The following is a 26818-nucleotide window of genomic DNA, read 5'->3' as shown; positions in this document are numbered from 1 at the left end:
TTGGGGTTTCAGGCTGGGTTTCCTTACAGCACTTTGAGATATCAGCTGATGTAAGAAGGGTTATATAAATACATTTGATTTGATTTGATGATCGATGGAAACAGGATGCACCTGAGCTCAATTTCGATTCTCATTGCAAAGGGTCTGAATAAGGTATTTCCATTGTTTTGATTTTTTATAAATTAGCAAAATGTTCTAAAAACCTATTTTTCTTTGTCATTGTGGGATATTGTGTGTAGATTGATGAATTAAAAAATATATATTTAATACATTTTAGAATAAGGCTGTAATGTAACAAAATGTGGAAAAGGGTCAAGGGGTCTGAATACTTTCCAAAAGGCACTGTATACTGTAGCTAAGAAAGTAAGTGTATGTTGTGTAGTAAGCTGTTAGTAACCCATGTATCTCACACTAATAATTTGGTCCATGTCCTAGCTCGCTCATTAATGTCTTGAAATGACGGATTGCCTCTTATCCGCTCGTCTTCCCCTTATGCCATTTCAACTGTCAGTAGAAACCACATTTGTTTAAGCAAGTCAGCAATATCGCCCATGTTTTTTTTAAGCAGTAAATGAGGCTAAATGAACTGTTTCACTGCCAGACAAGGCTCCACTGATAACCTGGGGTAGCAGTGGTAAGGTTTTGGGACTGCTGTTGGGACTCTGCTGTTGAGACAGCTTTATGTAGGCCCTAACAGATTGTGGGCACCGTTTGTCACCGTTATAGTGCAATTAATGTATTGTTTAGTGTTGTGTTGTGGCATTGCTGGCAGGCATCCCACTAATTTGTTTGGAGTTCGCCCCACCAAGATTGACATGCTAAAATTGACACTGGAGGGTTTCCAGTCCCCAGTTCCTTTTAACATTGTTTCAACTGACACACAATGTGCCCCTCGTTTTACAGATGCTGTCTCAATGAAGACTGGACTTCTTTGCCGATTATCTCCCATAGAAGTGAAGGCGTGTTCCATTGGGAATGACTGACATCACACATTTTCCTAAAAAGACAAAACCGGCCAGCAGGACCTAAAACTATTCTGTCTGAATAGATTATTGTATGATACATTCATAGTTTTTTTTTGTAACAAAGTGTATATTTTTGTACTGAATCTGTTAATACCTCGTGTTTAGCAATTCAAAAATGCCTTAATGATGACAGTCAAACTCAAGAACTCAGTGTTTGCAACAACAACAAACAAATACATTTGGTGCTGTGTCTGTCGGTGGTCTTTAAAGCATACTTTCTGCCCATTGAAACAAGACAAAATGGGAAACTTCTGTTCTTTTAATAAAATTGTTGAAAACAAATCAATTCATGAATAATAATACAAAAAAAAAAATGTAATCTCACAATTGAATGGCAGCGCCCTTATACTTGGACTGAACATTTACAATGTATAGTACTGCTTCCAGTGCTGGCCCATTCCAGTCAAAAGGAATAGGGGGGAGGAAGGTATTGCATTCGATCACACAAATGTACTCTATAATTCATTATGCTGGAGACAGTATTGGCAACAATTAAAAATTTGACCTATTGAGTGAGTCAAATTTTGCATGGTTATAAATATGCTATAGACATGAAACCACCAGCATCCAAGTGGTAAAAAAAATATTTAAAAAATTATAGAAAAAGTTACAAAATTTAAAACACTAAAAAATTCTAACATGAAAATAGTGATTCCAGATCACCAAAATATTTAGACAATTCACATATTTCTTTTCACCATAACACTGTAAACTCATGCAATAAAAAATGGGGTTGTTGTGTCAGTAACAATTGTGCCATCTTCCCGGCAAATTTGTTACTCAACGTTTTCCCAAAACAAAGTCACTATTCCAGTATCTATAATATCCCTTGAACATGACTTTGGGTTTCCAACCATCTTTATCAAAGGTTCATCGTAAGGGCAGTTTGTGACTTATTTTCCTTCTCTGCCATAGTTTCTGGTGAAGAATGAGGGGGATTCGTGACCATCTTTATCAAGAGTTCATCATCGGAGTTCTCCTTATCCCCTGGCAAATAAATAAACAACTATAGGTGCTCTGCATAATAGGTAGAGAATAGCCCATTTCAATGTTATCTATCAAACAGTGCAGCTGTAGACTATGTCAAAGGTATTCCATATGAGAACGGAAATATACGATAAGAGGAATTCTTACCTGCACTTCTTTTACCAGTGTTTCCCACGTTGGCTCTATAGTTATCTTCCAAGACTTCTTTTGTGTCACATCTCTCCAGAATCACCATTAGGCTCTTCATTTGTGGATTTCTCACCATCTTTTTACTCAAGGGCTCATCGTCTGAGCTGTCATCCAAAGACCCTGATAAAGCAATAGAAATGATCAACTATTGCATAAAACAAGACAACCTATTTTATTCTAGGGTGTATTTTGGATTGTGCTGAAAGAGAATTCTCACCTTCACGTGTTCTTTGAACAACTTTGGTGCTCCGTCTGATGACTGCTTTGTTCCTAATGTCTGGTCTCGTCTTCTTTCTGGCTACCACAGTCTTTCCTGATACGCTCCTCTTCTTTAATGGTGTCATGGTCTTCTTTACAACTTTAAGAGGCTTCTTGACGAGATTTATCAAGGGCTTATCATCAGAATCAGAACTCACCTCTTCCTCTGACAATTAAAACAGGATGAAGCAAAAAATATTAGAGAAATTCAACGACCCAAATTCAGCGACCCAACCTGATCTGCCAGGATATTGTGCAATACAATTGAAAAAGTGCTTTGCAGAATTAGTTACCTCTGCTCATTTTCCCTTCAATTTTATTACAGTTGTTGCTGTTTGATTCCTTAGTGACACACCTCTTCAGTATTGTCCTTTCAGTCCCTTTAGATGGAAACTTCTTGGTCAGATTTATTAATGGCTCATCATCAGAGCTGTCATCTGAGGTCTCTGATCATGCAATCAGAAAACAAAACATTTGAATTAGAAACAAGGATACAAGTTTCCAAAAATGTTATGTCACGGTGAAAGCATGGAGCCAAGAGGCGATATGTATTCTCACCTATACTCCTGTTGTGTTTTTTAAAAACTTTTCTGGGCTTTTTAATGCCAGGTGTTTTTCTGGCTGTAGTGGTGGGTGTCTTCGTTCGCATTTGTGTCTTGAGTTTGTCGACCATGTTAATCAGGGGCACGTCATCTGAGCTGTCACCTGATGATGAATCTAGTTACATAGAAGAACAAATGTGAAGAGGAAAGCAAGTTTAGTCCCGCTGAATCCATTTAGCTCATTTCTGTATTTATATTCTAATTACAAGATTTGAGGAACTAGTCTCACCTGTGCTTATTTTATTAGTGTTCTGTGAGCTATTTCTGCGCTTCTTCACATCGTTCATCTCTCTGGCTGTGTTGAAAGGTCTCTTTTTGAATGGCAATGATGTCTGTTTAGGGATCTTTCTAATCATCTTTATCAAGGGCTCATCGTCTGAGCTATCATAGGAGTCCTCATTCTGGGTTGAACCTACAATTATGACAAAGACTAAATCAATTGATACCTCCTTCCATTCAGAATAGTAGTGTGTGGGTTTGTGTGTGTGTTGTACAATATTCAGGGCATAGCCTACATGTTGAGGAGCTTGAGAGGGGTTCCCACCTGTGAATTTGTTGTTTGTCTTCTTGATGCCATTACCTGTTCCTCTTTTGATATCAGTAGTCCCTGGCCTCTTTGCTTGTACGGTGGCTTTTTTAGCTCTGGAAAGTTTATTCAGCAACTTCGTCAAGGGCTCATCATCTGAGGTGTCATCCAACCCTAATCACATAAACAGTGAATATGATGATAAACAATATATAATCATAAATATATAATTATAAATATATTTAATAGGTGTTTAAAGGTTTTAATTTCACTGTAGTGTTTGCTCACCAGAATCTTTTCTAGTGCTATTCTTTGACTCAGGTTCAGGTTGTCGGTTCTGGTCTTTTTCACCCTGAGTCCCATTGTGTTCAATGTGCTGCGGCTTCTTCTTTACTAATGCAATTAGGGGTTCATCATCGGAGCTGTCATCCAAGGACTCTAACCGTACTGCCAGAAAACATGTTAAAAGAATACAACTGCTAGCTATAAGTCATTGCATATGTTCGAGGGTTATATCGTTAGGGTCCTTGGATGACTTGTCTAATTAAATAAAGGTTAAATAAATAAAATATTCACCTGTGCGTGTCTCCACCATGTTTTGACTTCCACTTCTTCTGCTCAATCTGAAGCTCAAGTTAAAATGCGCGAGGATATACACAAAAATTGAATACTCAAATAACACACTAGTATGTAAATATAGCTAGCGATTTACTCAACAAGTAAAAACCTTGATCCGCCGATTGCCTTTCCAAGATATGCAAGACTGCAAGATGTCAATTTCCTTTTGTTTACACTTGCTAGAAGCACCGAGCTCTGCGCTAGAACAGAGAGGAAAAGGCGGAGCGAGAGATTTTACTCCACCTAAAATCTTTCCACGAAATAAATCCACGAAGTGAGGAATTTTTGTATGGAATTGTATGTAAAAAAAAATGTATTTGCTAATTTACTACCTGAGGCTTATTTTATCGAATAGAAGTTTCGAAATTGTTAGGTTGAATGCACTGATATAAGTAGACCTACGTGGCATTTCGGAAACGACTTTATATTGCAGTTGTGCCTGTTGTCATAGAGATAGATAGAGGACTCATCATAGATAGCATAGCCATTGCCATAGTTGGATTCCGCCATTTTAAGGTAGACAACTGGGAGGGGATTCCAATAAGTTGTGAGCAATCAGCCAATGTAAAAGAAGAAAAAACACTACTTAAAAAATTGAGATAGCCCCAATGGCGCTGCCCATGCTGCCACAGACGCTAATAATGGCACAATTACAAATATGAGTCCTCTATCTATCTCTATGGCATGTTGTTCTGCCTTGTCATTGGCTAGAAGGGTCCCACCTGATGTCACCTCCTCACGTCTGCCTTCCATCTTTGAGGACATGTAATTCCATTTTTAGAGCGGTCACTTGACTATCTTGTCAATCTAAATGACAATCTTCGACTAGAAGGCTCGATGTCCCTATTTGATGACGTCATGGTCCAGCATTTTGTGTTCAATATACAAAACTACTGGGAGCCTACTTGTAAATGAAGAGGGTCTTTTACTTAATTATAAGGCATTTTTTATCACTTTACAAGATCCCTGTAACATCTAAAGATTGTTTTAGATGCCATTCCATCTGGTGTTGCTTTATTTTTCATTAAATCTGTTGACTCATCAGTCCATCCAACAACAGTAGAGCTCTACGAGCCTTGTTGGAATGGTTTTATTGATAAAATCTTCTTTGAGAAAAAGTTTGGATGTTACCACACACATACCTACTTATTAATAAAATTAGGACGTTTTTAAAAAATGTATTATTCATAAATATTATCATGCCAACTACTATATGAAGAAATTTAAGAAAAACATCCATTCAAATTGTACCTTTTGTAATGACCACCGAGAAACAGTGTTGCATCTTTTTTTGCTTTGTATTCATGTAAGGAATCTGTGGCAAGATATCAGTAGATTTCTAACTGAACACATTTATGAAGATTTTAAACTATTGTGGAGAGATGTACTGCTTGGATTCTTTTTTAAGTTGAAACAATTTTAAGTAATTCATTTATAATTATTCTTTCAGTCAAATTTCATATACACAAATGTACCTTTACAAACATTTTTTTTTTTTTTTATCTTACAAAAAAAATTATCTATATTTTAAATACTCTACCAACAAAAAAAGCTGTTTGAATTATAAAATGTGTGTATACCCCATAGAAGGTCTTTGTGTAATGTGATATTGTACACCCTAGCCCAAATGTTCTTTATATAGACTTGTGTTCCCCAATGTACTTTTTGTATTGATTTGTTAATAATAATAATAATAAAGTATAAAAAGGATGAGTACTCGAACCCCCCCCCCCAAAAAAATACAAAACAATAATGTAAAACAATTCTAAACTAAATGGGTGTCTTCATTCTGCCGATTAAGTTACAAAACATTTCTTAAAAGGAAGCAAACTGAACTTAACAGGGAGGAACATACCTGAATTATTATTTATTTGCTTCAGTTTGGTTCTTAAACGCTAAACAGCTTCCATAGTGAATATACTAGAGTTTGTAGTTGATAAATTCAGGTAGATCCCTCCCCGTTTGATTCTGTTTTCGCCGTTTGGTTCCTTATTATTAACGGTTTCGCAACAGAAGTCGTTTACTCCAATTAGAAACCGTTTACTCCAACCATTTACTCCAATTAGAAACCGTTTACTCCAACCATTTACTCCAATTAGAAACCGTTTACTCCAACCATTTACTCCAATTAGAAACCGTTTACTCCAACCATTTACTCCAATTGCAATGAAAACAAATTTCTATTGGACAAATTTCCCTCCCCATTTCGTTACCGTTTGCTTCGTACAGTAAATGGTTAATGGTTTCCGTTGCAAAACATTTTTTGCAAAAGACGAAACGTTTTGCAACGGACTCTGACTAATGAATACACCCCTGTAGCGTGACAAATCAGTGCAGTCCATTAAGTCTCAATTAAGTGAGTAGGTCATAATGTAGTTAGTTTGGTTCATTTATTAAGCTACACATGTTTAATAAATGTCATGTTCGAACATGGTGTCAGAATATAGACAGAGGAACATGATAAGTGTGGTAGCCAACTAAAGCCTCAATAACCTGGAAAGAGAGAGAGAACTGTCAAATGTTTTCAACTTTTCTTGCTAAAAACAATGCAGGTACAACTAATACCCAATTGAAGGCTACACTAACTAACCAGTCACTCTGATTAAAGCCAAATGACCCATCCTTATTTGGTGTTTTTTATTTGGCCCAGTTTATGAAAACGTGAATTATAATTAATTAATTAATAATTACAAAAACAAAACAAAAAAAACACTAATGCAGAAGTACTCATTTACATAACGTCTCAACTAAAATAATATTAGTCCTTGGACAGTTAAGCGCTCATTATCCCCACACACACACATTGGAACATAAAAAGGGCAGCAGGTAGCCTAGCGGTTAGAGCATTGGGCCAGTAACCGAAAGGCTGCTGTTTCGAATACCCAATTCGACAAGGTGAAAAATCTGTCGATGTGCCCTTGAGCAAGGCACTTAATCCTAATTTGCTCCGGCGACGTACTACTATGGCTGATCCTGTAAAACAACACATTTCACTGCACCTATCTGGTGTATCTGACTATAAAACATATATTTGTATTCTTTTTTTTAAAGCCATTAATGATGTGTGATATTGACAAACAAATGGCGAAGATCCATATTGAATGCAAATACCGTTTAACCATTTGTACATCAAAATGAATTGTTTAGGAGCATACGTGTGCTGCTGATCCTGAATTATAGTGATCTCCAACTAAACCAACAAGATGCGTCATATTTCACTCATAATAAACAGAAAAACTTAACCATAACATTTCAAACAGCATTATAGCCATCTCTGCTCACACGAGGTAATGTACACACAAGAAGAAGACACCACTTAAAGAGGAGCAACTTGGGGAACGAATGCTTTGCGCTGTACAACGGCGATGTCTTTATGCTGGTATCGTGTGACTGCTCAAAGGGAAGGAGTTACAAAGCAGCTATTTTACTTGCTTCTCGGACGCCACTCAAATAGGCTCCTGTTACCGTCTGAGGAAAGTGCCTGTTGGTCGCCTGAAGATAGAAAAGCAGGAGAAAAACAAAATGTTAAATCAGGTGCCGTATCTATCAAGCGTCTCAGAGTAGGAGTACTGATCTAGGATCAGGTCTCATCTGTGCATGTCATCTGATTCCTTGTGATCTAAAAGGCAAAACTGGTCCTCAATCAGCAGTCCTACTCTGAGATGCTTCTCATGGATGTTCTCTTTCAAGTGAAGGCCTGTAGTAATCCATTGGTATAAGATACAGGAGGCTGGTGGCACCTTAATTGGGGAGGACAGGCTCGTGGTAATGGCTGGAGTGGAATAAGTGGAATGGTATCAAACACATCAAACACACATGGTTTCCATGGTTTCCAGGTGTTTGATGCCATTCCATTTGCTCTGTTCCAGACATTATTATGAGCCGTCCTCCCCTCAGCAGCCTACACTGGTGTACGATGATAAAATGGAGTCAAGGTCTTACCTCCCCAGCAAAGAACACCTTTCCTTGCACATCTTCAGCAATGATGTCATAGGCCTCCCCGCTGCCCCCTGTCTTCACGAAGCTGTATGACATCTGAGACCACATGTCTCTGCTCCACCGAGTCACAAAGTAATTCACCGGATCGGGGACCTCCTACAAGGGAAAAATACGTAAAGATACAGGTACAACATTATTTATTTATTTGGCATTTATTTTGTATACCTTAAAAATGTCACTTGTAGTAGTCCTAATGTAATGTGTGGTTTTCTCTTCAAAGTAGACAGTTGTTCTAATACCTGCTCCTTGAAGAGTTCACGCAGCACCTTCATGCACTGATCAGCGACATCTTTGTCCTCCATGTCCCTGATAGAAGGCACAGCTTCACCACTGATGACGGACATCAAGACACTCCGTTTTCCCTGCAGAATGGGCCAAGACAGGAACACGTCTTTTTCTCTGGTTCTCTTTTTTTTTTTTTTTTTACATATTCAGCATACATTCCTGTCCACAATTCAACAGGTTCACTTCAATGAACATGCTGCAAAAACCTCAGCTGTCTCTAATGTCTACATAACAGCATTTCTCTCCTTTGAAATAACAGATGTTTACATAGTAGTTAAGTAAGTATAGCTGGAGTACAAAGATGATTGGTGGAATCTCACCTGTGGATCCATGTCATAGAACACACCAAACATCCCTCTCTTGTCAGGACTGGGTGGAATGTGGCCAAAGTAATCTGCTCCTTGGATCTTTCCGTCCCAGAAGCGAAACGGGAACTGCAGAGCAACCTGAGAGTAGGAATGTGTGTTAAGACAGTTTCTGATGAAGACAACTTGTCTGTCGAAACGTTGGTTAATTAGGTTATTAAATTATTGCATCTGATCTCCGAGAGTGAGGGTCTCCTTTTCTTTTTTCAAGTGTTCTACTCCGCTAGCCAGCACCTCTAATAAACAGGTGTTCTACTCAACTAGCCAGCACCTCTAATAAACAGGTGTTCTACTCAACTAGCCAGCACCTCTAATAAACAGGTGTTCTACTCCGCTAGCCAGCACCTCCAATAAACAGGTGTTCTACTCAACTAGCCAGCACCTCTAATAAACAGGTGTTCTACTCAACTAGCCAGCACCTCTAATAAACAGGTGTTCCAGCCAGCACCTCCAATAAACAGGTGTTCTACTCAACTAGCCAGCACCTCTAATAAACAGGTGTTCTACTCAACTAGCCAGCACCTCTAATAAACAGGTGTTCTACTCCGCTAGCCAGCAGCTCTAATAAACAGGTGTTCTACTCAACTAGCCAGCACCTCTAATAAACAGGTGTTCTACTCCGCTAGCCAGCACCTCTAATAAACAGGTGTTCTACTCCGCCAGCCAGCACCTCTAATAAACAGGTGTTCTACTCCGCTAGCCAGCACCTCTAATAAACAGGTGTTCTACTCAACTAGCCAGCACCTCTAATAAACAGGTGTTCTACTCAACTAGCCAGCACCTCTAATAAACAGGTGTTCTACTCCGCTAGCCAGCACCTCTAATAAACAGGTGTTCTACTCCGCTAGCCAGCACCTCTAATAAACAGGTGTTCTACTCCGCTAGCCAGCACCTCTAATAAACAGGTGTTCTACTCCGCTAGCCAGCACCTCTAATAAACAGGTGTTCTACTCCGCTAGCCAGCACCTCTCCTAAACAGGTGTTCTACTCCGCTAGCCAGCACCTCTAATAAACAGGTGTTCTACTCCGCTAGCCAGCACCTCTAATAAACAGGTGTTCTACTCAACTAGCCAGCACCTCTAATAAACAGGTGTTCTACTCCGCTAGCCAGCACCTCTAATAAACAGGTGTTCTACTCCGCTAGCCAGCACCTCTAATAAACAGGTGTTCTACTCAACTAGCCAGCACCTCTAATAAACAGGTGTTCTACTCCGCTAGCCAGCACCTCTAATAAACAGGTGTTCTACTCCGCTAGCCAGCACCTCTAATAAACAGGTGTTCTACTCCGCTAGCCAGCACCTCTAATAAACAGGTGTTCTACTCAACTAGCCAGCACCTCTAATAAACAGGTGTTCTACTCAACTAGCCAGCACCTCTCCTAAACAGGTGTTCTACTCCGCCAGCCAGCATCTCTAATAAACAGGTGTTATACTCCGATAGCCAGCACCTCTCCTAAACAGGTGTTCTACTCCGCTAGCCAGCACCTCTCCTAAACAGGTGTTCTACTCCGCTAGCCAGCACCTCTAATAAACAGATGTTCTATTCCAGCCAGCACCTCTCCTAAACAGGTGTTCTACTCCAGCCAGCACCTCTCCTAAACAGGTGTTCTACTCCGCTAGCCAGCATCTCTAATAAACAGGTGTTCTACTCCGCTAGCCAGCACCTCTAATAAACAGGTGTTCTACTCCTCTAGCCAGCATCTCTAATAAACAGGTGTTCTACTCCCCTAGCCAGCACCTCTAATAAACAGGTGTTCTACTCCGCTAGCCAGCATCTCTAATAAACAGGTGTTCTACTCCGCCAGCCAGCACCTCTAATAAACAGGTGTTCTACTCCGCCAGCCAGCACCTCTAATAAACAGGTGTTCTACTCCGCCAGCCAGCACCTCTAATAAACAGGTGTTCTACTCCGCCAGCCAGCACCTCTAATAAACAGGTGTTCTACTCCGCCAGCCAGCACCTCTAATAAACAGGTGTTCTACTCCGCTAGCCAGCACCTCTAATAAACAGGTGTTCTACTCCGCTAGCCAGCACCTCTAATAAACAGGTGTTCTACTCCGCTAGCCAGCACCTCTAATAAACAGGTGTTCTACTCCGCCAGCACCTAATAAACAGGTGTTCCAGCACCTCTAATAAACAGGTGTTCTACTCAACTAGCCAGCACCTCTAATAAACAGGTGTTCTACTCCGCTAGCCAGCACCTCTCCTAAACAGGTGTTCTACTCCGCTAGCCAGCACCTCTAATAAACAGGTGTTCTACTCCGCTAGCCAGCACCTCTAATAAACAGGTGTTCTACTCAACTAGCCAGCACCTCTAATAAACAGGTGTTCTACTCCGCTAGCCAGCACCTCTAATAAACAGGTGTTCTACTCCGCTAGCCAGCACCTCTAATAAACAGGTGTTCTACTCAACTAGCCAGCACCTCTAATAAACAGGTGTTCTACTCCGCTAGCCAGCACCTCTAATAAACAGGTGTTCTACTCCGCTAGCCAGCACCTCTAATAAACAGGTGTTCTACTCCGCTAGCCAGCACCTCTAATAAACAGGTGTTCTACTCAACTAGCCAGCACCTCTAATAAACAGGTGTTCTACTCAACTAGCCAGCACCTCTCCTAAACAGGTGTTCTACTCCGCCAGCCAGCATCTCTAATAAACAGGTGTTATACTCCGATAGCCAGCACCTCTCCTAAACAGGTGTTCTACTCCGCTAGCCAGCACCTCTCCTAAACAGGTGTTCTACTCCGCTAGCCAGCACCTCTAATAAACAGATGTTCTATTCCAGCCAGCACCTCTCCTAAACAGGTGTTCTACTCCAGCCAGCACCTCTCCTAAACAGGTGTTCTACTCCGCTAGCCAGCATCTCTAATAAACAGGTGTTCTACTCCGCTAGCCAGCACCTCTAATAAACAGGTGTTCTACTCCGCTAGCCAGCATCTCTAATAAACAGGTGTTCTACTCCCTAGCCAGCACCTCTAATAAACAGGTGTTCTACTCCGCTAGCCAGCATCTCTAATAAACAGGTGTTCTACTCCGCCAGCCAGCACCTCTAATAAACAGGTGTTCTACTCCGCCAGCCAGCACCTCTAATAAACAGGTGTTCTACTCCGCCAGCCAGCACCTCTAATAAACAGGTGTTCTACTCCGCCAGCCAGCACCTCTAATAAACAGGTGTTCTACTCCGCCAGCCAGCATCTCTAATAAACAGGTGTTCTACTCCGCCAGCCAGCACCTCTAATAAACAGGTGTTCTACTCCGCCAGCCAGCACCTCTAATAAACAGGTGTTCTACTCCGCCAGCCAGCACCTCTAATAAACAGGTGTTCTACTCCGCCAGCCAGCACCTCTAATAAACAGGTGTTCTACTCCGCCAGCCAGCACCTCTAATAAACAGGTGTTCTACTCCGCCAGCCAGCACCTCTAATAAACAGGTGTTCTACTCCGCCAGCCAGCACCTCTCCTAAACAGGTGTTCTACTCCTCTAGCCAGCACCTCAAATAAACAGGTGTTCTACTCCGATAGCTAGCACCTCTAATAAACAGGTGTCTGTTTCTTTCGCCTCCAGATTATCAAGACAGTTTCTGGTGACAGGGTGAACCAGTTTCATTTACATCACTCAGACTGTGTCGCAGCTCTAAACCCTTACCTTTTCAATGAGACCTGCTCCAAGACTGTGGATGGCTTTCAGCTTTCTCTCAGGAAGAGGAGGGTTGAATTGAATTATATTCTTCTGGAGTAAAGTCAATGGGACTGTCACCAGAACCTAAAAAAAAGCCCAAATAAATGTTCCCAAAACTACAGTTAAGAGTGGAGTGTCAGGGAAGACGACTGTACTTTAACATGCATCATTACTCTGTAAATAAACAAATGAGTCCATACTTTCTGTGCTGTCCACTGAGTCCCATTGGATGAGGTAACTTTGACTATATCCCCTGAGTAATCGATAGCTTGAACCTACAATGAAACAAGTGTACTGTGATTGTGAGGCATTGCTCGAAATGCTTGAGTCCAAAACAAAATTGAGAAACCTCTCACTTGTATCTAACTACATACTACAACCAAGATGAGAGGAGAATGGGCAACGAAAGGAACATAAGGAGATATTATTGGGACGCACCCTAAGTGTGCACTTGTTCACACATCTAAAAAGCATTGAATTGCTTAAGGCATTGGCTAGTAGGAGTTTCCAGCATATTTCTCATACCAGTCATTTCCTTTCAAATCAGTGAAGGGAAGTAGACAAGTGCACACTTTGAGAGGAAGGAGAGATAATTGGGACATAGTATTTGTTGGCTCACCGGGCTCTTGATGCGGATGTCGAGGCCCTCAGCCAGTTTGTTAAGCACAGACGAATAGCCCTCTGTCAGCAGTGTATGGTCTCCTGAGAACTGAGCAAAGAACTCATTGTGGTCCCAGGATCGAGCCGACACCTGCGAACACACACACACACACACACACACACACACACACACACACACACACACACACACACACGGACTAAATTCAGGGGTTAAAGCAACAACAAAATATCCCATGACTGAAACTTAAGACGATCTCAGATGGATTGTCTGGGGACAAGTTAACCTCCACTTTCATGTAAGAACGTCATAACCATCATGCTTTCAGGAAAGAGAATCATTTTGTACATGTACCCTTGCTTAGGGGGTCCGGGGTCCTCAACGGGATAATGTTTTTTCACAAGGACTGAGAAGCTCAGTTCTGGTGACTTAAAAAAAAAAAACATTCTACTCAAAAAAAACATGAAAATAAAATGACGCTGACACCAATATAATTTAATATAATATAATTTCCACTTCCAAAAATGGGCCCAATAACTATAGGTAAAAATGATACTAAAAGTATTTGAACATATTGGATCATTCATATAGCCTATGCATGGTCTATATTATCAGGTATGCTATCAAGAATAAGCATTAGCACCTGTAGCCCAACTGATAGATAGCATAGTGGCTATAAATTATACATAGGCTGAAGCATGGGTTTGGTCCATCTGCATTTACCCCATAGAACACCAAATCCTGATTGTTATTATTCATTTATTATAAATACATCCTTATTAATTAGTATTCACTTCACTTTTTTTTTCTATTACAAAGTATGTCATTGCCCTTTGAAGGCAACATTGCCCATTTTAAGAGCTCTGTTGTACAGTTGCACCTAAACCATTCTTGAAACGCTGGTTGTAAAACTGCAGGGTAGCCTAGTGGTTAGAGTGTTGGACTAGTAACCGGAAGGTTGAAAGTTCAAACCCCCGAGCTGACAAGGTACAAATCTGTCTTTCTGCCCCTGAACAGGCAGTTAACCCGCTGTTTCTAGGCCGTCATTGAAAATAAGAATTTGTTCTTAACTGACTTGCCTAGTTAAATAAAGGTTAAATAAATAAAAAATGTGTAAAACTACACCACGCGCAATTGAAGGAGTATAGAAATAAATGTGGTAGCAATGGAAAACTGGGATCCCACTCTACTTTTAGCAAAGGTCAAAACTGCTTTCAAAAGTGTTTTCCCACGAATGCATTGGCTCTCAATGAGCCTCGAGAGGAATATTTATAAAAAACAAGCCAACTTGGTAAATAGGTCAAATATTCTACTCTGGGGTTGTCTGATTTTGTTTTAATAACATTAAAATGGCAAAACAAATTGTAGCATAGTCTTTGAATGACTTTACAAGCAGCTACAGTAGACTAGACGCCGCTGTCGGACTGGAGCGCTGCTGTGGTGCGCATGACAGACTATGTAATTCCCTTCGTCTGAACATCGGAGTGTCATCAACAATCATGCATGTCAGTTGAATACAAACAGTGTAACAGAAAATAAAATACTTGAGAATACATTTATTTGGGAATATATTTCATAGCCTAATAGAGACAAGCATGTCTGTTCTATGTCATCTCCAAACCAGATTTTATTGAGCATCTTCACTGATCGGGGAAAAGAAAAGAAAAAACGACTTCTCCAGAATCCATATGATGGAAATCCGGTGCTGTAACAGAGACCTTTAACCCCTGACTATGTTGTCATAACTCTCCTACGGTCACTTCATGGACTGTCACAAGAGACAGGGTAGGAATGATCTCATCCTCAGACCTGGTCCAGTGTGCTTCCACAGGCATATTCCAGGTTGCTGAGATGGAACTGAAGCACTTTCTCCTCCAATTGGCTGAACTGGACCCCAGACTCCTGAAGGAATGTCTTGTAGACCTCCTGGATTTTCTCTGGAAGTGAAAATTGTAAAATGATAGAAACTAGAAACTGACCAAATGTCTATCACTACTTCATATATAAGCAAATCATTGAGTGACTAGGGTTGCAAAATGACGATGTCCCAAAATTCCCAAGTCTTCCAGAAATCCTGGTTGGAATATTTCTGGAATCAGGAGTAAATAAATATAAATTCTGTGATTACTCTAAAAGCCGGGTTTATGCTACACGATTTTACCCCATATTCTAACCCAAAATCTGCAATGCTCTTGTAGTGTGAGATGTGCAACGACGCGTTTTGAGAACAGTGATGAGCAACAGCCAATGAGAGCTCGCCAGAAAAGAAGCCAGTGAGACATCACCCAAGACATGTAGACTCTGGATCAGGAGCCATGACTACTACTAGTATGCGTTTGTACTTGCCTTTAACCAACGGAAAAGTAGCACATTTTTACAGCTTTGAAGTTCACAAGCAATGTTATTCAATTCAAAACATTGGCTAGTTATTTCAACTCTGTTTGACTGAAAACATTTGAGGCTGCTTTGAGCCACAGCTTGTTGGAGCTACGTTAACTCTAAATCACATCATCGTTTTGGTGAGAAAGCGTGCTATGAAGAATCCTCAAGACCAAGTGAATAATCTTGTAGTGTGTGACCCCTGTCTGTGCCACACCGTTTAGTGTTTGTGCCACACCGTTTACTGTGACCCCTGTTTGTGCCACACCGTTTACTGTGACCCCTGTCTGTGCCACACCGTTTACTGTGACCCCTGTCTGTGCCACACCGTTTACTGTTACCCCTGTCTGTGCCACACCATTTAGTGTGTGACTCCTGTCTGTGCCACACTATTTAGTGTGTGACCCCTGTCTGTGCCACAGCGTTTAGTGTGTGACCCCTGTCCGTGCTACAGCGTTTAGTGTGACTCCTGTCTGTGCCACAGCATTTACTGTGTGACTCTTGTCTGTGCCACACCACTACAGGAAAGGTGGTTGTTTAATGTGAGAGGTTAAGCGATGTTAGGATTTTGAAAGTCGTGTAGTATATACACCAGGCTTTACCGCTATTTCTGTAAAACCTTGGAATTTTGGGGAAAGTTACCAGATTTCGCAACCCTAGGAGTGACCACAAATGTGTTGTACCTCCCAGAGGAGTGTCCTGGTTCTGAGACTTGTCTTTTCTCCATTCTGACACCACATCCAGGATGGCGTTAAAGTGGAAGTCCATGCGCTTATCGATGGCCGGGTCTGTGGCACTCCCTCCCTCCTGGAACAGGTCACACCTCTCCCCCAGCTTGTGCATTTTAATGCTGAGCTACATACAAGAGAAGCAACTGAGTATGTGAATACTTGTAGGATCCGAAAGATTTCGGAGGCATCTATTAGCAGTTACACAATACTAAATGAAATGAGGCAGCAGCATAAAAAATACAACGTTTTTTGGTTGAACTTTGGGTGAATGATTAGAAATGTTGACATTGAAAAATCCTGTTTTCAAGGTACGGTTTGTGAGTGAATGACTGAGTGCCAGTAGTTTGTGTCAGGGTTGTTACAAAGAATCTCTCACCTGCTCACTCATCAGTGCAATTGGGTTGTTCACACAGCCGTTCACAATCTGAGCCCCCCGACCCACAGTGACGCCGCCCAGCGATGTATCGTCCCACACCCGCCCTCCAATCCGCTCACTCGCCTCGAGCATCACCACCTGTGATTGGATCAAACACTTGGAGGTTAAAGTTCATGAAGAAGGCACAGCCACAGAACTCATCAGCAGTTATTCATTCAATATGGTGTGAACAATATTATGTATACCTCATTTCAGACCAAGAACATCTTACGGGTTATTATAGGAGTAGGTTCCATATCTGGACACCCAGCTAGCACATTTGTTTCCTTGGAAGTTGTGGAAACGTATGTTATTGATTTCCATAGGTTCTGGGAATGAACTCATACGTTTCCTGACGGGTAAAACTGAACATTTTTTTAAATGTTCTGAGAATGTAAGTAAAAAATATCACCTGTTCTGGGAACATACATTTTTAGAGGTTTCAGGGAGGTTCTGAGAACAAAAATGATAGGTTATTTGAAGGTAATTAAATAACGTTCTGAGAACATGTTCAATAGGAAACAAGCACTCATTAAGATCAGGTGTGGCCAATTAGTGGACTCTGCCAACACACCTGAACACACTTAAGTTTTGTTGAGGCTGAGAACAGAATGTATATTTTTTTAAATTTACGTTCTCAGAACGTTCTTTGAACGTTACTAATGTCATCTTGTGGTTTTTATGGAAAGTTTTCTGAGAAAATTACTTTAAATAGGACCATGAGGAAACCTGTAGAAAACGTTATGCTGAAGTACTGAAATTCCCACCTAACATGGAACCCAAACAGGCTGCGCACGTGCGCCATCGTTCATAATTTTATTTTGTCCCGCCACACGAAACGCGATCACAACACGCAGGTTAAAATATCAAAACAAACTCTGAACCAATTATATTAATTTGGGGACAGGTCGAAAAGCATTAAACATTTATGGCAATTTAGCTTGCACTTGCTAGCTAATTTGTCCTATTTAGCTAGCTTGCTGTTGCTAGCTAATTTGTCCTGGGATATAAACATTGAGTTGTTATTTTACCTGAAATGCACATGGTCCTCTACTCCGCCAATTAATCCACACATAAAACGGTCAACCGAATCGTTTCTAGTCATCTCTCTTCCTTCCAAGCTTTTTCTTCTCTTGACTTTATATTGCGATTGGCAACTTTCATAAATTAGGTGCATTACTGCCACTGACCTCGTTCATCTTTCAGTGGGTATAACCAATGAGGAGATGGCACGTGGGTACCTGCTTCAATAAACCAATGCACCATTCCCAGAACATTGTAGGAAGTTCTGGGAATGACCATAGGACAACCACGCTCTCACCAAGCTCTAAGAAACATAAGGTTCTCAGAACGTTATGTGCTAACTGGGTATGGTCAAAACATCAAAAACAAAATGAACACTTGAAGTAGTTCTACATTTTAAATCTTAAAATAATACCTGCATGCCAAAGTTTTGCAGTTGCCGCGCAGCAGCCAGCCCCGATGCCCCGGCTCCAATCACAATCACGTTCTTCTGCAAAGACCAACAAAAACTCTGTATGAGCTGCAGAACATAACTGGACAAAGTTGATGGTAGAAAATTAGACACACTCACGTTGTGGTAGCGCTCGGGAAGCAGGGGCTGTTTGACTGATAGAACCCCAGTGTTGATCAGACCCTTCCTGGTCATGAAGAGAAGCACCCTGTCCATTTCCTGTACACAACGCACACGTACCAGCCCTCTCACAATGATGTGGGGAGCACAGTTCTGGGGTGTCAGCACCTCCTAGACATGAGAGGAAGGGACGTGTTTAATCATTACCACCAGGCCCTGTTGTGTTTAATTGATAGAAAATAAAATGTAATTTCTCCTAGGTCATGTAACTCCATTGTTTTTCATCACTATTCTATTAGTCTCTCGTCAAATATAGGTATGTGACTAGATGGCTGGGTTATGTGAAATAACATGTGGAAAGAGAAAGGTACTCCACACAAACCAGGTGGATGCTAGTGGATGATCCAGCCTACCTACGGAGGAAGAGGAGATGGCGTGTCTGATGTAGACCTCTAGGCCTGTCTACCAGTATCTGACTGACGTTTCTCCCTGCCTGTCTATCATCGACGCTCCCTCCGCTCAAGCTACTGACTGTCTTTTCAAACTGCCTCTGAAGCTGTGAAAAACCATCAATTCATGAACTAACAGATCTCTACATTTCTTATTATTTTTATTATTATTATTACTACTACTATGACGCATCCAAAAAGCGTCTAATTTAAACAGTGTAGGACTTATCTGTCTGGCTACCTTACAGCCTCTGTGCCAGGAGGCCAGGATAAGGTTACGCAGGGCCAGGTACATGGTGGGGTCACGGGAAAACTCTGGAAACTCATAGAGCTCATCCAGCTCCATCATGTCCGGTCGCACACACAAGGCCTTCCCACACTCGTTGGGTTGGTAAAAGGGCTGGAAGTATGGACACAGCCCTGGAACTGAACACAAAGTATGAGTTAGAGAACATGCATTTACTGACCACGAGTGACTGGTGGTTCAACAGACTAGCTAAGATAATAGAAAGAAAAGTAGCCTAGACTTAAGCAATAAGGCACAAGGGGGTGTGGTATATGGTCAATTATACAACGGCTAAAGGCTGTTCTAGACACAACGCATCACGGAGTGCCTGGACAGACCCCTTAGCCATGGTATATTGGCCATATACCACAAACCCATGAGGTGCCTTATTGCTATTATAAACTGGTTACCAATGTAATTAGGTCAGTACAAATACATGTTTTATCAAACCTGGTGCTATACGGTCTGATATACCACGGCTGTCAGCCAATCAGCATTCCAGACTCGAACCACCCATTTTATTATGGATATTAACGACTTGCCGATTTACTGGTTCCTTAGCTCTGGGTCGCATTCCCTTCTCTGTGAAGTAGAGCAACAGAGTTGAGATGTGGATTCTCTCCCATCCCCGATGGACTTACTCTGTGGTGGGATGGCTCTGCAGTGCTCTGCCCTCAACTCAGCATGAGAGTGGTTGCTGGTGGATCCTGAGGGGCTCATGCCCACACAGTCGGGATAGTAGGCTGTGAGGAAAGGGTTGGCCGGGCTGTCCTTAAATAACGGGGGCAGGATCAGCATGGAATGCCACCAGCTGTCGATCACCTCCGCCACTCTCTGTGGAACACAACAAGGTTCCGAATAAGAGCAAGGCTGCAGTGATACTTTAAATTGTTGACTGAAAATGAAGGAACACAGAAGGTAATTTTTCAAGACAGTCACTCACCAAATCTTCTGGCAGAGAGCACTGGTCTGGCCCTTCGGTCTGTAGATATAAACATGTGATATTATGGCACTATCATGAAATGTCAATCAAGTTATTGTTGATTATGTTGTTGTCTCTTCCTCCTGCTACTTCCTGTTTACCTTGACATTGTTGAACTTCATGCCACAGCGATACGTGGCTGCTAGTGAGGCAGTGAGCTGGATCTCCTTGGTTAGCTGACGCCATTTCCCACAGTCTGGCTTAGTGCATTGGACCTGGAAACCAATCACAATGGAGTGAATGTGTTTGAATTACTCACTTGATGGAGAGTGACCTGAATACTATGCCAGTTAGCTGGACATTTCGGGGTTGAAAGGCAGCTGTGTTGCTCTCACCCAGTATGGAAGCTGTTGATCGGCCATGAAAGCTTTCAGACTGGGCTCACTCTTCCCATTGCCAGTCCAAACCCTCTTCCAGGATGCATATGTCTCATAGCCATCTTTGTGACTGATAAACCAAGGAAAGATATAGTCATTACATTCAGATCAACAGAGAACAGGTGTCCATGATGACATGTTTGACAAAATGACAACGTTATTTTTTTAATTAGACTGTTAACCTTCTATAGTAGTGATCGAAACACTCGTTGCAAAAGTGCTCCCCGCAGGACAAATGGTACCACCGAGAAGTGTAGCCGTTTTTGGCGCACCTGAAAGAAAGACGGAGAGCAGTCAGACAACCTGTCAGCAAGTACTCAACACACTGACTGTGATGTCATACTTTCTCTCCATTGTGTTCCAACAGGTGACATCACTCATACGGGACACTTGTACCTCAACTGATCAGTGCAGGGCAGAACCGTCACACTATTTGATGTAAGAGGCAGGCAGTTAACCCACTGTTCCTAGGCTGTCATTGAAAATAAGAATTTGTTCTTAACTGACTTGCCTGGTTAAATAAAGGTAAAATAAAAATTTTAAAAGACAGTGGCAGAACTCCCATACTTGCGTTCTAAATAGTAGGCATACGACAATAGAACGTATACAACATTTCTAAAACGTACTATGCTTTAAATAAACAGGATATCCTACTCATTTTGGCTTTTCATCTAGTACAATTCACTGTACACTTATTGAGGGGGAAACAAAATGTGTCTTTCCAGACGCATGTGTGTGTTTGACAACAGCTGATAATCAGAGAAGGTGACGCGTTGTACCAAAATGAACGAGCGGCGAGAATCAACCCAACAGCTCATCAGATGACGCATCCTCAGTATAGATTAGTATGTTGATATTAGTTGCTTACTGCATTAATTTGTACTAAACAGTACATTCTAAATAGTACGTAGTACAATTAGTACACAGTATGTAGTTTTAGTAAGTAGTAGGCAAGACAGATTTCGGACACAGCTGCCAATGACACTCTCTGGAAACCACCAGTGAAGTATAAACAGGAGTTGATACCAGATAGAACAATGAGATAGATATTTCACCAGATGTATAAATGTGAATTATCCGGTTGGCGTTTCCACTCAATACCAAATATGGTAGTGAGAGAAAGCCCAATGACTAGTAGTGGATGGATTTTGGCCGACATTCTGATAATTTACTCATCGATGAAACATCTCAATACAGTTTTCTGTTCCCAAAATCTGTTACAAACAGTGGACTAAGTTTTGTAGACTTTACCCTTTGCCAAAGCTTTAAAAAACGGCATTGTTTATAAGGAGTGCAAAGGCAAATTGAGTTATTGCACACGAGCACTTCAGAGTAGGTGTTCCATAACGGAAATATGCAAATGTGACTAGAAAGCGCCAATAGGATCTCACTAGCTCGTGCTTGGCTCTAACCACCTCCTTGCTTGTTCTGCCCACTATGACTAATTTGTTCCCATTTGAAATAACAGGCTGTTGTCTATGTTGGTTAAATTATTTAAAAAATATTTGATGATACCTTTCAGAGGCACTAGCAAAGCACACTGGGTATGTGGCTGAGCATCCAGCCTTTTCACACTTTCTGTACTTCTTCTCAGCTTGGTCCTCTTCTTCCTCTGTGTCAGTGGCTTTTCTTTTAGTCTGGAATCCAATGACAGACAGACTTCAATATCAAGGAAAATATGTTCATTATTGAAAGCAGAGAGATTGGTAAAAGGCAGGAGGCTCTTAATTAATAAGCTGACTGGATGGCAATAGGTAAAGTGAGTGAGAATGACTGAAAAAAGGTGGTCTCACTACACCACACAGTCCCAAACTAGCCAGAGCCGACAGATCTAGTATTGTGCCTAGCTCAGGTACAATACTAGATCTGCCAGCTCTGGTTTGTCCCAAAGCAACTGTATGAAGTCTGTTTTGTCTAATATTAGGGTGCACATATACCTGTCCAGGTGGAGGATTATTGCAGCGCTTCATTCTGACGTTCACCTGTCTACCAGAGGAGCGAAGGGACGACTGACCATCCCCAGATGATGACTCCATTGCTGTCCTCTTCTTGGCACGCCGAGCACCTGAAGCATTCACTGTATAATCTGTAAATTGACCACATATCATATCACTGAATGTGACCATGTCACAGCCTAGATAAAACATGTCATAACACATGACCTCTCATGTATTATTAAGTAATAATAGATTGCCAACATGAAGCTTACGTGCTGCCCCATCAACCAATATTCAGCTGCCCAAAACTAACAGCAATGTGGATATGCAAATGTGCCTCTGGCTAGCTGTTACGCTGGCTAGCGTTAGCTCAAAAGCTGAACTGTCAGACAATACCGTCAGAGTATGGAAATAGCGCGCTAACCTGCATCTGTCAGCATAGCTGGCTGTGCTCTATCTCTCCGATTCAGAGTCTATTCCTTTGTTTGAGACGATTTGAATAGCTATTTGTTATCAATCTGTCTTTGTTGTTGTTGTTATTCTGAGTAGGAAATGAAGGCGAAGCCAAAGATAGAAACTGTGGCTAAACTGACACCAAAACCTACTTCCGGTGTGTCACAACGGGGAAAGTATGCGTTTCGAGTTTGTACTGTTTGCTATCTTCTGCTTGCCGTAGTAGGGGGGTGATAACCATAGTAACGTACTTCGGTCTGTCCGTCGCATTGAGTTATGGTCCGATGCCAACACATCCACATAAGTAGGTGTTTTTGTGAGATGCGTTGAAAGTAGTTATAATTCTTCCAGGTATTTGCAATGTTTTCAATGGCAACTTACTTGAAAACCATAAGTTGTCCACAGTGGTGGAAAAAGTACCCAGTTGTCATACTTGAGTAAAAGTAAAGCTACATGAATAGAAATTGACTCAAGTAAAAGTGAAAATAACCCTGGAAAAAAACACTTGAGTAAATTACTTAAGTATCAAAAAGTAAATGTAATTGCTCAAATATATGTAGGTATCAAAGTAAAAATACAAGTATAAATGATGTAAAACTCCTTATATTAGGAAAACCAGACGGCACCACTTTCTTGTTTTTAAATGTATTTAAGTATAGCTAGGGGCCCATTCCAACACTCAAGACATCATTTACAAATGAAGCATTTACTGTTTACTGAGTCCACCAGATTTTTTACAAATGTAACCTTTATTTAACTAGGCAAGTTAGTTAAGAACACATTCTTATTTACAATGACATCCTATAGATAAGAGGCAGTAGGGATGACGAGGGATGTTCAATTAATTGGTGTGTGAATTAGACCATTTTCCTGTCCGGCTAAGCATTCAAAATGTAACAAGTACTTTTGGGTGTCAGGGAAAATGTATCGAGTAAAAAGTACATGATTTTATTTAGGAATGCAGTGAAGTAAAAGTAAAAGTTAATATAAATATATAAATATAAATAGTAAAGTACAGATACCGCAAAAAAACGACTTATGTCGTACTTTTAAGTATTTTTATTTAAGTACTTTACAACTCTGGTACACAACGAACTCTGTAAAGCGGTATTTTTCACAAATGCTTTTGCAATGCTCTCATCGGAGGCTTCAATAACTAAGTTAAAAACCTCTTAAGGATCTGACACTTTTTTCAATTTTCGCCTAAAATGACATACCCATATCTAACTGCCTGTAGCTCAGGACCTGAAGCAAGGATATGCATATTCTTGATACCATTTGGAAGTAAACACTTTGAAGTTTGTGGAAATGTGAAATTAATGTATGAGAATATAACACATTAAATCTGGTAAAAGATAATACTAAGAAGAAAACATGTGTTTTTTATATTTGTTTTTGTTCCATCATCTTTGAATGGCAATTAAAAAAGGCCATTATATGTAGGAGTTTAGATTCAAATTTGATTTTGGCAACTAGATGGAAGCAGTGCATGTGCAAAGTTTCGGATTCATCCAATGAAGCATTGCAATGCTGCACAATATTTTGTATCAAGTCTGCCCAAATGTGCCAAATTGGTCAATTGATACATTTTAAGGTACATAACTATAGAGAACATACAAAAATGATATGATAATACAACATTTTAGCTTACACACTCCCAGGAATGTCATACATGATGGATCACTAGTTTATACACTAACGTTCACACATCTAGATAGTGGGGTGGGTGTGGAGCCAGAGACAGCAGAGGTTCAAACTGTAGAAACCAGTTCCTACATTTGAACATAAAAATTGATTTTATCAAACAAAGCTATGCTACATTTTATCTCTGGGACCATCAGGGTGACAAATCAGAGCAAGATTACTGAATGCAAGTACATTATTTACCTTCAGAGGTGAATGTATCAAATCAGTTACCGTGATGGATTTTTTGTTGTTGTTGTGCACTCTCCTCAATCAATAGCATGGTATTTTTTCACTGTAATAGCTATTGTAAATTAGCCAGTGCATTTAGATTAACAAGAGTTTGAGCTTTCTGCCCATATAAGACATGTCTATGTCCTGGAAAGTTTGCTGTTACTTACAACGTCATTCTATAGACTTTTTTCGTGCTCCTAACCAACTGGTTTTTTTGTTCCTTTTTTTGCGTTGCTTGTAACTTATTTTTTTACTTATTTTGTACATAATGTTGCTGCTACTGTCTCTTATGACCGAAAATAACTTTTGGGCCTCACAAGTTCTCAACTGGCAGCTTCATTAAATAGTACCCGCAAAACACCAGTCTCAACGTCAACAATGAAGAGCCGTCTCCGAGGATGCTGGTCTTCTAGGCAGAGTTCCTCTGTCCAGTGTCAAAATAACACAGACACTGGACAGAGGAACTCTGCCTAGAAGGCCAGCATCCCGGGGTTGCCTCTTCACTGTTCACGTTGAGACTGGTGTTTTGCTGGTTCTATTTAATGAAGCTGCCAGTTGAGGGCTTGTGAGGCGTCTGTTTATCAAACTAGACACTCTAATGTACTTGTCATCGAACATGTAAAAAAAAAGAGTCTGCAAGACCTGGAGCTTGACAGTAGACGGGTTTTCCAGGAGGTCCATGGACAGGACCAGAGTCTCAGCCAGCTCATTGTGCTCAAACAGCTGCACCAGGTCTTACAGACTCTTCAGATGCTTTTCAGCTCCTCTGGTAAATAACAATAACAGCAGCCACTGCAATTCAAAACATGAATTGCTAAAAAGGACAGGTGAATTGGTTTCTGGATGCGTCCCAAATGGCATCCTATTCCTTTAATATTACACTCCACCGCTCTGGTCAAAAGTAGAGCACTATAAAGGGAATAGGGTAGCCTCTGTCGTGTATGTCATATGTCTTTAATCCATAAGATAATGTAGCTAGTAGCTCTCGAAGGAACGACTAATCAATCAGCAGTCACTTACAGTCGACCTCTGTCAATGTCAAGAGCTCTTTTTCGATGAATTCCATTTGCTACAATCATATTTATGTTTTTTTTTACAGATATGAACTGGAGCCTTATGTTAAAGGCACAGAGGGAACAGAAGATCTGCTTCTGTATGAATGAGTCACAGAGCTCCATGTCGTCTATACTTCCGTTAGGTCAAGGGTCAATTAGCTGCATTATTTTACGTAAGTGTTTTATTGATAGACTGAAAAACATTCCAAAGTACAAACAAATTATTAATACTTTCTGACTATTGCGTTTTCGATGTGTTATAAACTATAACTTCATAGATAATGTTTGTGTCTGCTAGCTGTTCAAAGAAGGCTGTGTTGAACCTGCTGCACCTGTTGAAGTCTACTGCTGCTCCCCTGAGGACCAGTCACGCAACTGGACCCCTGTCCAGCAGGAGGCGCTGCAGCTGCAGGCTCTGGCCGCTCTGGCCACCGTGACTCCACTGATGCTGGACGACTACATGACCTGTCAGGGAAACACCTGCCGTCTGCTGCTGTTGCTGTGGTGTCCCGAGCAAGGTGAGGAGAGGAGACACATCTGGAAGTTGGGATACAGTCGAGCTTTATTAGTGGTTTGCATGAGTGAAGTTGCAGATAGACTACCCCAAATTAATGGCCACCATTTCATTCCTTTTGGTTTATGGTTTAAGGGACATTTTTTTGGCCACTTTTGATGACTGAATTTCATTGAACATCTCCGTGGTTACTTGGTTTAATTGATGGGAGATTTCATTTATTCAGCCTCTTCTGCAAAAACATATGCCTACATTGGACAGGGCCATAGTTTCCATGGCACTGGAGGGAGTCTCAGATGTGTTACTGTGTGAGGCTACTGAGATCCATGGTGTCCCTAGGCAACGAAGCAATCAACCAGGACCTCTTTGATCAAGGAGCCATCAGCCAGCTGCTTGGAAATGACAGACTGAACCTCCTCTTTTGGAACATTACAGCTGTGTTGAATATTTATAAAATGTAGAACAACTACAGAATTCAAATCTAAATCCCTTAATACTAAAGTAACACTGTAATAACATATTTTGGATTACAAATGAAAGCTTCACAAAGTCTCATAAAAGGCAGTTATCTGAAACATCTG

At 41.0% G+C, this 26818-nt stretch overlaps 2 protein-coding genes across 5 annotated transcripts; both read right to left on the bottom strand.

Moving 5' to 3' along the window:
* Window positions 1-1269: 1269 nt before the first annotated feature.
* On the bottom strand, window positions 1270-4636 carry LOC112235988 (nucleolin 2). 4 transcript variants are annotated; one of them, XM_042295164.1, is made up of 9 exons: window positions 4164-4630; window positions 3876-4034; window positions 3642-3761; window positions 3291-3473; window positions 3018-3176; window positions 2753-2905; window positions 2419-2625; window positions 2160-2321; window positions 1270-2012 (listed from the first exon to the last, which is right to left on the bottom strand). In XM_042295164.1, the coding sequence occupies exons 1-9, from the start codon at window positions 4180-4182 to the stop codon at window positions 1888-1890; spliced, it is 1287 nt and encodes a 428-aa protein (XP_042151098.1). In that variant the 5' UTR covers window positions 4183-4630; the 3' UTR covers window positions 1270-1887. The 4 variants fall into 4 exon arrangements, with proteins under 4 accessions (XP_042151098.1, XP_042151097.1, XP_042151095.1 ...); XM_042295163.1 differs by having other exon boundaries at window positions 3606-3761; window positions 4164-4629; XM_042295161.1 differs by having other exon boundaries at window positions 3291-3761; window positions 4164-4633.
* Window positions 4637-7207: 2571 nt separating this feature from the next.
* Window positions 7208-22919, bottom strand: LOC112235987 (lysine-specific histone demethylase 1B). Its single transcript, XM_042295160.1, has 21 exons — window positions 22723-22919; window positions 22299-22447; window positions 21877-21998; window positions 20544-20633; window positions 20320-20431; window positions 20086-20199; window positions 19946-19984; window positions 19644-19836; window positions 18958-19142; window positions 18268-18438; window positions 18112-18186; window positions 16635-16772; window positions 16211-16382; window positions 14958-15085; window positions 13149-13280; window positions 12730-12804; window positions 12497-12613; window positions 8810-8935; window positions 8444-8566; window positions 8148-8300; window positions 7208-7697 (listed from the first exon to the last, which is right to left on the bottom strand). The coding sequence occupies exons 1-21, from the start codon at window positions 22736-22738 to the stop codon at window positions 7614-7616; spliced, it is 2514 nt and encodes an 837-aa protein (XP_042151094.1). The 5' UTR covers window positions 22739-22919; the 3' UTR covers window positions 7208-7613.
* Between the last annotated feature and the right edge of the window lie 3899 nt (window positions 22920-26818).

Source organism: Oncorhynchus tshawytscha, linkage group LG13 (assembly GCF_018296145.1).
Source record: "Oncorhynchus tshawytscha isolate Ot180627B linkage group LG13, Otsh_v2.0, whole genome shotgun sequence".
NCBI lineage: Eukaryota > Metazoa > Chordata > Actinopteri > Salmoniformes > Salmonidae > Oncorhynchus > Oncorhynchus tshawytscha.
Note: the sequence above shows the minus strand (reverse complement) of the source record. Positions and strands in the feature narration are given on the sequence as shown.

Coding starts and splice junctions, on each gene's coding strand:
- LOC112235987 (XM_042295160.1), bottom strand. Junction 20,200..20,319: donor ATCAACAGCTTCCATACTGG/GTGAGAGCAACA, acceptor ATTGGTTTCCAG/GTCCAATGCACTAAGCCAGA. Junction 19,143..19,643: donor CAGAGCCATCCCACCACAGA/GTAAGTCCATCG, acceptor CTTTGTGTTCAG/TTCCAGGGCTGTGTCCATAC.
- LOC112235988 (XM_042295161.1), bottom strand. Junction 2,906..3,017: donor AAAACACAACAGGAGTATAG/GTGAGAATACAT, acceptor TTGCATGATCAG/AGACCTCAGATGACAGCTCT. Junction 2,322..2,418: donor TGTTCAAAGAACACGTGAAG/GTGAGAATTCTC, acceptor TTGCTTTATCAG/GGTCTTTGGATGACAGCTCA.